At 34.8% G+C, this 13,706-nt stretch overlaps 1 protein-coding gene across 2 annotated transcripts in view; it reads right to left on the bottom strand.

Annotated features, from left to right (window-relative positions):
* Positions 1–13,706, bottom strand: part of LOC149801692 (uncharacterized) — a 47,166-nt gene that overhangs the window by 12,331 nt on the left and 21,129 nt on the right. For both annotated transcript variants that reach the window (XM_089955957.1, XM_089955956.1), the window contains exons 8-10: positions 11,145–11,251; positions 4,785–4,849; positions 3,758–3,852 (exon numbers count right to left, since the gene is read on the bottom strand). In XM_089955957.1, the coding sequence (XP_089812083.1) occupies positions 3,758–3,852; positions 4,785–4,849; positions 11,145–11,251 (267 nt within the window). The remainder of the gene's footprint in view (positions 1–3,757; positions 3,853–4,784; positions 4,850–11,144; positions 11,252–13,706) is intronic.

The raw sequence follows: 13,706 nt of genomic DNA, 5'->3' as shown, positions 1-13,706 counted from the left end.
TGCGGCATATGCAAAACAGCTAGCTTAGCCAGCTTGAGTCAGTTCTTTACGGTCATGTACAGTTTTCCACAGTTCATAAATATATTTTATTATATGCTCATTTTTCCCCCGTTAACTTTACATTGTCAGAATCGTTCAGTATTCCCCGATACTGAACGCGCACGACAATACACATATAGCATTCACGTGAATAAAGGAACTACTTTCTATTGTAAACAAACAATGACGCAGACACCAGCACTTTTGATTGTAAACAAATCATATACACTCGCGTAAGAGGCTCTTTACGTTGTGGTTATTTAAATTTGTTTCTGACAGAACTAAAACATGTTTCATGGACTGCAAAAAAAACCAAAAAAAAACAGCAGTTTTGGCACATTCCGCATTGATACAATGTTACGGATTTAGGCTAGCTACATTATATAAAAGACGGCCGAGTATGTCCTTACAAATAAAATAACATACATGTGACAAGGAATATACTGTATTCTTTATCTGGTGATAAGCATGGCAAAATACAATATACTTACAGTTTTACATCCTGAATTTCCTCAAAATGTTTTTTCTTAATTCTGCAAATCCGAATTACATGAGCCATGTCATAGGTTTTCAATTTGGATTACATGTACACAGTTCGAAAGTGTGCTGTAATTTCTATGATAAGTGCAATTACATCCTCCTTACTGCACTCAAAATGAAATACACATTAAATTCCATAGCGTCTTTTTGAAAATTGCAATTGAAAGACTTCATATTTTCCCACGTTATGATTTCAAACATTCAATGACAGAAACAGAAACACATTTGCAGACGTAAATACGCTTCTCCTGCGCTACTTCAATCCGATGTATTTCATGTATAATTTGCACAGATAAATCCAGTCAAAATCACAAACTTTCGTCGAATCGAAACAAAATACCAAAATATATTCACTCCAGATCAAATGGAAAAGTCGTTGCAATGTGCATTCATTCACAATATGACTGCAAATTTCAATTTTAACTAGACATGCAGTTTTCTTTCGAAAGTTATGTCAACCGCGTGACTAATTCCAAATTTATCTGGGTGGAGCTATGTGCGCATTAATAATGATGTCATTTTGTAATGTCAAATCTGAGCTTGTGTATTTAGTTTGGAATACGGCATTCATTCATTTACGTTATTTCTTGTAGTGTATTTTGTTTATATAATTAAACCTTAGGTAGAATAAAAAAATGAGCATATAATAAAAAGGTTACTGCATTTGTATGGGAAAATATGAACTCGTTTTGTTGGAAGGATATACTGCACTCACAAGTTCGTGCAGTATTCATTCTGAAAACTCGTTCCTATTTTCCCATACAAATGCAGTAAGCTATAAGTATTGGATATCTCTGCTCCAAAATAAGATTTTTCACTGCCAAGAACTCTGCCAAAGTTACACATGACTACTATGTTGGATTTTTTATCTCTTCCATAATGCTGTATAAAGGTTTTAAGATCATCAATGCCATAATCTGTTTGTTCAAACATTGCTATTTTATGCAAAAAGTATTCTTACTCTGTAACTGTTTTCCAGATTATTATTTATTATATTTATCTTAATGCTTAAAGAGCTATATATAGTTTTGTTGCACAAGATCCCTCAGTGCTGAATTGTTTGAGAAACTGGGAAATAAAAATTACACTCTACTTTTACATTGCCTGTATTTTAATTTGGCTTGGTATTTTCCATTTCTATATTTAATTTCAAAATACTGCTAAATAAGGTGCTGACCAGCATGCTGTCTGTTTCTGTTCCTCCAGCATGTACATCAAACTTGTATTTAACATCATTTTCAAGTTTAAAATTACTCACTAGTTTTCCAGTAATGCTTTCCAAGATGCACTTATCTGATATACTTCAAAACTTTCAAACTCAATGTCTTTATTAAAATCATCAACCAGTATCTGTCAAATGAAATCATCATCTGAACGTGAATTATGCTGCAAGTCAGCCATTCGGGGTTTCTGGGTAGCCCATATTTTAAATGTGCACTGTAAAACTTACGTGATGAAGGCAAGATTAAGACTTTCACAGAATGCTTGTTCCACGGCCCAATGTACAATCAAATTAGTTTAAAAACCACTGATCTCAAGCTGAGTTATCAGGATGTGTATACCGCTGCCTACCTGAAAACTGATGAGTCACAACCAGTGCTTTGAGATTTCTACCTGTGGCGGGATTTGTGTTGCAACATGCACTTGAGGGGTTAACAATTAAATATTCTATATTGTGCAGAGTATGTTTTTATAATATGCATGACTTTAAACTAATTTGCAGGTGTTTTTGTGCTTCATTGCTGTCCAAGTATGTGAATTCATTCAAATTTTGTGATTTGTTCACTTGTTTGCTCTCTGTTTCTGCTGCCTTGTGAACTCTTGTCCCCATCAAAACTTCTGTGCAAGCTCTCGTACCATTATAGAGTGTAGTTGCAAACGATCAGACTCCTGAAAGCCTCTCCAGACTGCAGAGAACCTTCTGTCATCAGCAAGTCTGTGAATCAAGAGGTAAACTTTGTTCAATGCCTTATCAAACATCCAAACTTCTCCTTGAACACCTGGCTGGACAGGTGAAAAGGAGCAGGGAACCCAAAAAGAGGGGAATGGACCATTGCCAAAGGTTCTTGTGAGGACTCACTGGAGTCCACTAAGGTGAAAATGACCTTATCATCATAAGCTCATTCCAGTATCTTGGGAGAGAGAGATATTGAATTGGCACTTGCCACTGACCTGAAGCTGCTAATGAAAAGCGATGAGACTTCCCATAAAAGTGGACTTCCCCGGTTTATGGGATTGCTGATCCCTTCTAGATCGCCATAGGGGTGAGTGGCTGCCCCACTTATTCTTGTTGGTCCAGGCTGGAGTTTAAGTCTTTCTATTTATGTCATACAATAAAAAAATTCTGGCAAGAAATGATAATCTCTGCAAAAAAGAAAAGAAAGAAAAGAATATCCTAGAATCATGACAGACCATTAATTCTTTTTAACAACAGTGTTGAAACCACCTGGTAGCCATACTGAATGGAAGATAGGTGCCATTTTCATATAGGGTGAGACTCCACAAGTCTTTTGATGAAAACCTTATTTAAATATGACCATCCATTCAGGATTAGCAGCAACAAAAATTTTTTAAACGACCATCACGGTAGCCATACTGGATGTCAGAAAGATACCCAATTCATTTATGACTTACTAAAAATAATAAGTCTTTAAGTGAAACCCTTTGTCACTGTGATCATCCATTCAGAGTGAGTAGCTAAAGCAATTTTCAAAATGGACATTGCAATAGCCATAATAAAAGGATATAATCTTTCAAATACCAAGGCCCCGAGTGGCCGAGTGGTCTAAAGCACTTACCGTTACAGATCACTGCCATCTCACCTCTGTCTGCGTGGGTTTGAGTCTCGGGTTCAGCCTATGTAGGTATGTGAGAAAGCTTGCCAGTAGCTTCTCGTGGGTCGGTCGTTCTTTCCAGGGTTTTCCCTCCACCAGTAATACTGGCTGCCATGTATAGCCTATATTGTGCAGAAAAATGACATTAAACACCACAACAACAACAACTTTCAAAATACCAGCAAAAGGAGACAATCCTTAACACCATTGGGAAAAATCTGCCTTCTTTATCAAAACTTTCTTCTCACCATTTCCAACCTTGTTGACCATAATTTGAATAAGGTAGAAAAAAGGGATATAATCTTTCAAATACCAGCATTCAAACAAAGTGAGACAATCCTTACCAACATCAGGAAAATTTGTCTTCTTTATGATAACTTTCTTTTCCCCAGTTCCAACCTTGTTGACAACTATTTCATTTGGTGCATTCTGGTATACCCTGTGGAGAAGAGAATAATTTAATTTGTCATGATTTTTTAGCAAACATTTTGTTTACAAAGTATACAGGGAAAAGATACCTGTATTTGAATATTGGCTTAGTTTAGTATAAAAACACATTTTTTATGCACAAAAGGAAAATGTGTTTAAGTATACAAGTCCAGTTAACTATATAAGTGATAGAACAGAAAGAAGGAATAAATTTTTGCAAGTAATGATGAGTCAACAGTTTGAGTGGTACATGACAAGCAATTTAAACAATCATTACACAACCACTCCAGTAGCCGAGTGGTCAGACTGTCTGCCTCAGATGCAGGAGGTTGTGGGTTCGATCTCGACTGAGTGATACCAAAGACTTACAAAAATGGCAGTAACAGCTGCCTCGCTAGGTGCTCAGCATTAAGAGGTTAGTGTTAGAACTGGTCAGCCTGGTGTCAGAATAATGTGACTGGGTGGGGACATCATGCTACATGTCTGCAGAATGATGCCCCAGTGCTAGACATCACAATAAACTGCCACACTGCAGACATCGTAGCGATATGACTGAAAAATTGTTAAAGCTACGTTAAAAATCACACACACACACACACACACACACACAATCATTTCACACTCAGCTGATGATAGATGGTCCAAATCTAAATAGTTCTGACATTGGTCAGGGTCTGCCAAGCTACAAATGTATGAAAAAAATAAAATAAAACTCCTACACGTTTTTCAGATGCCTTAATTTGAAACTGAATAGTTTATCAGTCAAGAATCAATACACCATGTGTACTGTACTCATCAATGGTTATGTATTTAAATATTTCAAGAGGTATAAAAGAAATGAGAGACTACTGAAAGGAAATATTCAGTATTAATACAGCTTTCCAAATGTCTATTTCACACATGAATCTAGCCCTAAAAACTATTAAATCCATCTGCATTTACCTGTCATAATTTTCATTTACAAATACTGCACTTCTATTTTCTGTCAATAGGGCTCCATCTTGAACCTAAAAATAAAGAACGTTAGATCTGAACAATCTACACTGCTAAGTGCAAACTAATGCAAAAAGGTACAAAATAAAGAAATCAGATAGATATGACTTGTATGTTCTGTCACTACAAGTTTTTAAACCCCCAAAGAAATCAAACAAGTTTTAAAACCCTTAAGAAGTCAAGGTGTGAATACCACTTCTCAAAAAAACTGCACTTGAAGAATGAGGAGTGTGTATGAAATGGTGTCAAAAATGGAGCAAAATGCCAAAGAATTATAAAACCACTAGGGTATGAAAAGAAGGTCACTGTTACCTACTTCAGCTAAAAATGTGTAGTAGTCTATTCTTTAAAATTATATGGGTGTACAAGCAACTGTTTCAGAGCAATATGATCAACAATAACGGCAAATAGATTGGAAAAGTGATTTGTCTTGCTACAGTTTTGCTGGATTTCTATGCATCATAGGATGTATCAATATTCTATGTTCATAATATACCTGTAATGAAGGTCACTCCTTACTTAACTGTGTGTGTGTATGTGTGTAATTTTAATTTTTAACATAGCTTTAAAAAAATTTCAGTCATAACTATGATGTCTGCAGTGTGACAGTTTATAGTGATATCTAGCACTGGGGCATATTACTGCAGATCTGTACCGTCATGTCCCACCCAGTCACATTATCCTGACACCAGGCCAACCAGTCCTAACACTCAGTGGTGTCACTCGGGTTGGTGTCACCATGGACCTCCTTCCTGCACAAAAATTCAAATTTTTTTTATAGACGGTCATGTGTGGTAACTGTTGGTGTCACACCTTCTTGCACAAAATTCAAAAACGTTATAGACAGTCACTTTGGTGTCACCCCCATGGACTTCCTTCCTGCGCAAAATTAAAAAATTGTATAGACAGTCATGTGTGGTAGTAACTCATGGTGTCACCAACATGGACCTCCTTCCTGCACAAAATTCAAAAATGTTATAGACAGTCATTTTGGTGTCACCTCCTCTGATGGTGTCACCCAGTGAGGTCTGCAACCCCTAGTGACACCACTTTTAACACTAATCTCTTAATGCTGTGCAGCTAGCGAGGCAGGCAGCTGTTTGTACCATTTTTATAAGTCTTTGATATGACTCGGTCAGGGGGTCGAACCCATAATCTTCCACATCCAAGGCAGACAATCTAACTACTTAGGCCATTGAAGCAGTCAAGTTAACTGTTAGACCAATAACAAATTAAGGCTATTAACAAAGAAGCACATTTAAGTTGGTTTTACTTAACAAACATCTGCTTTTCTGTATTTCTTAAATAACTGTTGGTTTATAATTACCTGAAAATTAAGACCTTGATATTACTGTGCAGAATTTTTCTTATTTCCAAAATCTTCACTTTCATAGAAATTACAGACCATATTATAAAAAAAATTAATTAAAATTCCACATTATGTAACACTGCCAGATTTATGTTCTACCAAACCCAAGACTATGTCTATAAATTGCCTCTCAACCCTCTAAGATTATTATAAATGGTGGTCTTACAATGTAACAGTTCAGGGAAGCCATAGAACACTTGCGTGCTCAGTATGGTTACCAATAATCTTTGGTTTTATCCCAAACCACATTAAAATTGTACCAAAAAAATTAACTTTAGTTGGCCTCATCAGCATTGTGAATGGTACCTGGTGTGGCAATGAGAAATTATGACTTACATATGGCTTCAATAATGGACAAAAACATGTTTTTTTTTAAACAAACGTCAATAATTTCACATCATTATTTTCCCTATTATCATGAACAGCATGCATTCAACTTATTTTCAAAACGTCATGGTCCTTGTAATGTTAAAACTGCCATTATGTTTTCAAATGTATTTTCCTTACAGGGATGCACAAACATTTAATTTCAAGCTGGTTACCATCCAGGAACTATTTCAGTAATTTGTCTTTAAAAATTACTTAAGATTTATTTTTTAAAATTATCATCAAACAAAAAAAAAGTTATGATCACAAATCATAACAAAGAGGACAGCAAAAAGTGATTGTTCAAGCGACGTCACTCCTGCAGGGCTATATCAAGTTGCAGTCACTTTTCTCAGATGCCTAAAATTTAATCTTTCGAGGGTGAATAGGATGCATAATGTGTGCTCTAACATGGAAAAGATGGGTATACAATTATTGGAGTCCATATAAAGGGAGTTGTCTCTTTCCAGTTTCAGGACTTTTGCAGAAATACAATTTTAAATGCAGAACCAGTTACCATTCATGATGCCATTTGAAAACAACTAAATATGAAAATATCCATGCAATATCAGGGACTGTGTTACAGAGAGGTACCTCCCAGTGAGAGATTGCTGTATAAAAAAATCATCTGTTCATGAAGCTATCAAGCTACAATTCTGACAAGTTCCTTTTGTACTTCTGTAAAAAAGGACATGGATTGATCTTCTATGCCTTAAAGTGTATTGAAAGTTAAAATAGAGTGGTCCCACATAATGACACTTCTGGAACTCTTAAGTAGGTTTACTATAAAAACAACATTTATTTTTCAAAAACAGGGTCAATGACTATACCTGTTATTTGAGAGGTCATGGTAAACTGAGGGGTTCACTAGACATCTCAGTAAGGCATTTTTGAAATCAGGCAGCAAGAGTTGCGTTCTAGCTAGGGACCACTAGTTACCCTTTTTGAAATCTGACAGTAAGAAAATTTTCTTTATAGATTTTTATCCTGATTGCATTTCTACTTTTGGTAGTTTTGTTTAAGGTAGACCCTGAAACAGGTAAGTTCAAATCAGCATTTCATTTGAAATGCATTTGGGATTAATTTTGCATTTAGTTTACATTCCATTCACTTTTACATTTTTGGTATCATTTAATATGATCTCAAAAATGTGTTCTGAGCTGGAGATTTTCTTTTGCTTTCACTTTCTGGATCTAAACAGAAATGCATTTACCAAAATCAGGTTTTCCAGTTTTGAGAGCATTAAAGGAAAAAAACTCTTACTCTGCATCATGTCTTATTAAAAGTGTACCTTAATAAAATAACAGACATGCAAACCCTGATGAGACTGTCTCAGTAATGCAATTTATTTTGTCTGTAAGTTTTACCAGTTTTCAGTAAGGTGTAACAAAATATAAACTGTTAATTGTAATGATGGAAAACATTTAAAAGTTCACTATTTGAAACATGCAGCGACAGTAAACGTTATGTTCAACTGAAACATTTGTAAAATGCACACAGACCTTATTTACTACTTGTACAATTGCATAAACTTCAGTTCAAAACCCTATGCAGCTCAACAGTTTGTTGCTATCTCTCAGTCTAATGGAATTCTTGGAATTTTTTTGCATTTCACAAGACAATGGCAATCATATCTCCCTGACAAGACATACTCAAATTGACACATGATGTCCAATGAATATAACTGTGTTCCTTTCTGCTATTATTCACAAGAATTCTGAATATTCCTGTTTCTTCTTCATGCTGCTTATTAAAACTTTTTAAAAGGCTTATTTTCCTTTTTGTCTTCAACATGTACCACTTGCTGGACACCATTATTTAAAAATTCTATGATCAATAGTTTGATCATGCTGGTGCTTTGCAGGAAAAAATATGTGCAGTTTAAAGCACCTGTGGTACTGCCATAAAGTTAGTCTGGTTCTCTTACTAACTCCAATAATTCTAATAAGAAAACTCATTCCAAATCAAACATGGATGAACCGATTATCCTGATTTTTTAGCAACAAGAATTTTTCCATAGTTTATTATTTTATTCCGTAAGTCCGTATTTTAAGGATCATTTTGGTAGGACTTATGGCAAAATTGTAAGGGTTAGAAGGTTTGAAACAGCATATGCATAAAATGAAGTGTGTGTTTGTGTGTTTTTGATTTTTAACCTAGCTTAAAAAAAAACTCAGTGATATCGCTATGACTCTGGAGTGTGATCGTTTATAGTGATGTCAAGCACTGGGGCATCATGCCGTAGACATGTAGCATCATGTCCCACCCAGCCACATTATTCTGACACAAGGCTGACCAGTCCTAACACTAACATCTTAATGCTGAGCACCATGTGAGGCAGCTGTAGTACCATTTCTATAAGTCTTTGGTATGACTTTGCTGGGGTTCGAACCTACAACCTCCTGCATAATTTAAAATTTTGATTCTTAAAAATGTACAGATATAACCAACTGTGATGATGTCAGTTCATAAATGGTAGGTCTTTATCTCTGCCCTGACTATAACAATATCTTAACTTGTAATGGATGAAAATTGTTCAGTGTAAAGAGGCTGATCAGAGATTATCATATGAAAGGGCTTTTGACTGGAAATTTATTGGTGACTTAAATGCAATTTTCAAATCCATTAATGACATTTATTTCCAATGCATTCTATTTGTTTATTATTCATCATTCTGCATATTGCACTGGGATTGTTTTCTTCAAAATACATTTGGATTAATTCAGCATTCTACTGATATTCAATCTTCATTTGCTATGCATTCTCTTAATTTTGTTTCGCTTGTAAAATTTTAAGTTTCAGGGTCTGTATTACAATTTGGTATTTCTTCTGTAGAGAAGCTCAAGATGGTAATGTTTGAGTAACAAAAAAGGACATATATATATCAATCAAATGCACACAGTGGGAAAACTCAAAGGTCCTAAGTTTAGTTCTTCAAAAACCTGTTCAGTAGTCCCTATGAGGTTTTAAAATAGGTTCTATTTTTGTAGTGTCTTCTTCTTAGACTTATTATTATACCTGAAACAAGTTCTGAATGTTATTATGAAGTAAGATTTAATGAACCAGTCTCTGATTATGAAAATGACAACTGATTGCCAATGTAAAACTCAGTGAGAATTTCACGAAGTCGAATGATGTTCAGTCATACTAAATCAAGCATTTAGAAGCTATTACATTAAGAATAGAAAATGGTAACCTAAGTACTTAAGGTATGTTAACTGTATTATAACCATTTATTATATGCTCATTGTTTTCTCCATTAACTTTACATTGTATGAATCGTGTAATATTACCCAATACTGAACTTGCATGCAAATATATAGATTGCATTCATGTGCATAAAGGAACGACTTTCTTTTGTAAACAAGCAATAGACGCAGATACCAGCACTTTTGATTTGTAAACAAATCATGTACACTCACATAGTAAGTGCTTTACGTTGTGGTTGTTTAAATTTGTTTCTGAATGAAGTAAAGCAGATGTGTTCGTGGACTGCCACATACCAGCTGCTATGGCACATTCCGTGTTAACTTTTTTGATAAAATGTTTCGGATTTAGGCTAGCTATACAACAGATGCAAGAAAGGATCCTTACAAATGACATACACATGACAAGGCATATACTGTCTTCTTTAGCTGGTGACAAAAACGGCAAACAAAATATACTTACAGTTTTACATCCTGAATTTCCTCAAAATGTATTTAGTTCTGCAAATCTGAATTACATGAGCCATGTCATAGGTTCCCAAGCTTGATTACACATTTCGAAATTGTACTGTAATTTTCGAACATAAGTGCAATTACATCCTCCTTACTGTACTCAAAATGCAGAGATCTTTTAAACCAAGCATTAAATTCCATTTCGTCTTATTGATAATTGCAACTGAAAGACTTCATATTTTTCCCATATTATGATTTTAAACATTTAATGACAGAAACACATTTGCAGATGTCAACACGCTTCTTCCTCGCTTCTTCAACCCAATATATTTCATGTGGAATTGTCACATATAAATTCAGTATATAATCACGAAATTTTGTTGAATCGAAAAAAATACCAAAATCCATTCATTCCAGATCAAATGAAAAAGTTGTTGCAATAGGCATTCATTCACAATATGACTCCAAATTTCAATTTTAACTAGACATGCAATTTTCTTTCGAAAGTCATGTCGAGCGCGTGACTAAGTTCAAATTTATCTGGGCGGAGTTATGTGCACAGTAATAATGTTGTGTAATGATGAATTTGTTTCTAGTAGTGTATTTTGTTAATATAATTAAGCATTAAATAGAATTAAAAAAATGAGCATATAATATAAAGGTTACTGCATTTGTATGGGAAAATATGAATTCGTTTTGTCAGATGGATATACTGCACTCACACGGTCGTGAAGTATTTCCATTTGAAAAACTCGTTCATATTTTCCTATACAAATGCAGTAATCTATAAATACATGAACTTATTGCAGATAAATGCTAGTCTTTACTATCCTTGAGCATAAAACATATTAAGAGCTATGAAGCTGTTCACTCTGTTGCATGATGTACTTGTAATATAATATAAAATCTATGTACTTTATCAATGAATTGGAGATCTTTTAAACCAATCACACTTGTCTTGGTAACATCTGGTGTTGTGAAGTATGTATGCATCAATGTTGTAAATTCAAAACTGGACTCGTCTGAAAAGTAAAAACATTTTCAGATGTTTGAATTCTTATAATGTAATTAACTACAAAAGAAGTATCTAATGAACCAGAAACAGTGTTCTGAATTAACACGTGACTGAAAGCAACTTTTAATTTGTAATATTTGTGAGCTGCCTAAGTGTTATTTAACACTAAGTCAACACCTTTGACCTTAAAACCAAGCTGACTATCAACTTGTTCATTGGAACACAACTAAACACAAAGTCTGGTACAAATTCACTTGTATGTGTTCTACAAGTCACTGTGTTCAAAAATGCTCACTGATGTACAAAAATGCAAGCAATTACCTCTGACTTGACCAAAAGGTGGATTAGGTCTGGTTTTCAAAACTCCTTCACAAAAACGTTGATATGTTGATCTGATATGCACCATTCATTCAGAACCAATGAAATGTTGCAATAAGTATTTTAGTGAAAGCCCAATGTCAGTGCCACAATTCATGCAAAAGGAGTAGTGATAACAAGAGATGGCAATGGTGCCATGTTGGAGGTCAGATGAGCACCATTTTCATAAGAACAAGCTGCATACTGCTATGATGTTGACATTCTGACAAAGTATCCATGTCAAGATTTTCAGGATGGTCATTATGATAGCCCCTGGAGCTTCTATCAGCATATCTTAGTACAGAAATCACTACATATTGCAAGAATAAAGTATATTTTTTGTTTTAGTTTTTACAAAATGTTAACACCATCTATTCTCAAGTAGCTTCTATTTTGTTTGCGAGGTTACATTGCTTTCATTTTCAATTCGGACCAACTACATGTGCGAGAAGTGCTGAAGTAACAACCACATGTCAATATGACTATCCCCCCCATAAAGATGAGTAGGAATAAACATGTTGGAGACCTGAACAGCATCAGTTTTTACTAAAGAACAGTCAGATACCATAAGAAGTCTTGAAGTCTTTAAGTAGCAAAACCTTCATTTCTATATACCTTCTGTTCAGAAGAAAGAGCTACAACAGGATTCAAAAGATGGCTACCATGACAATCAAATTGGATGTCTAATCAGCACCATTTTCAGGTGACAGAACCATGACAATCAAATTGGATGTCTAATCAGCACCATTTTCAGGTGACAGAACCATGACATTAAATAAGATTTTAAATTTTTCATTTAGTAGATTGGCTTCTAAATGAAAACATTTTTTTTTAACAACATAAATTTTTGAGGGACTGAAAACAAAACAAAAACATCTTTTGCCAATATATGTATTCTTAATAATGACACTCAAATTCTGACTCATACACTTAATTTTAACCTTCTGGTCCAAGTGGGTGGCTATGACCTGAGTGACAATGTGTGCTGTCTTTATATGCTGGCAAGAAAATTTTTGTGCAATCTCTGTGTCTGGAAACATAATCTGAACCAGTATAGTAAAATGATCTGCAATGAGGAATGGTTAATTGTTCATGCTACAAAATTTGCAAATAACATGTCCACTAGTGCCACTTCATCTACGTTGATACAGTAGCAAATAAAGTTTTGAGTTTGTTACAGAAGAATCATTGCTCATATGTGACAGCACCTGCATATGACTGGTGATATAATTTCTTGCTCTATAAGCTATCTCAAAATCCACTTTGCATGAAACATACAATGCAAACTCAGGACCTTTGCACTCACAAGTACAAACTCAAATTCTGATTTCCACACATTGCTGAACTTGCAATATTTCTTAAATGGTGTTTTTTAGCATTGGGACAGAGTGCATGTTTCAGCATTTTGACACCAGTGCATTAGCCAACATGGTGCGTCTTGGACAAGGCACTTTACTCGATATACCTCGGCAATAGAGAACCTACTTGTGTTGCTATGCTGTTACAAACCAAACCAAGCCATTTTCGTTTAGGACCAACTACATATCATGAGAAGTCTTTTAATGAAAAACATGTTACTACAGCCATCCATTCAGGTGAAGTAGCTACAACAAGATTTTCAAGATGGTCACCATGACCATCAAACTGGAGGTTTGTTCATTAACCAGACATCATACAAAATATTTTAATGAAAACATCATGTCCACCCGTGAATTTGTTAAGGAAAAGTCACGATTTTCACAATGGCTACCACTGGGTCTAAATTGTAGACCTGATTGGTGCCATTTTTAGTTAGTGTCCTAAATATCATATGGAGTCTTTCAGTGAAACTCCATGTAACTATGACTATTCATTATTCATTTTGAAGTAGCTATAAGAAGATGTTCAAGATGGCCACCATGGTGGACATATACGAGGTAATACCATCACCATTTTCATTAGATATAATTATGCAATAAGAAGTCATTTACTGATATGCTGATATAACAGTATGCTCAGGAAGAGTAGCAATGAAAAAAATTTAAAATGGCCACCATGGCAGCCATAAGGAAGGTTACACTGGCACTATTTTCATTTAGGACCAACTAGACTTCATAAGAAATTAG

Source organism: Sinohyriopsis cumingii, chromosome 4, assembly GCF_028554795.1.
Source record: "Sinohyriopsis cumingii isolate HCF-2022 chromosome 4, ASM2855479v2, whole genome shotgun sequence".
Taxonomy (NCBI): Eukaryota; Metazoa; Mollusca; class Bivalvia; order Unionida; family Unionidae; genus Sinohyriopsis; species Sinohyriopsis cumingii.
The sequence above is the reverse complement of the archived record's forward strand: the minus strand, read 5'-3'. Positions and strand labels throughout refer to the sequence as shown.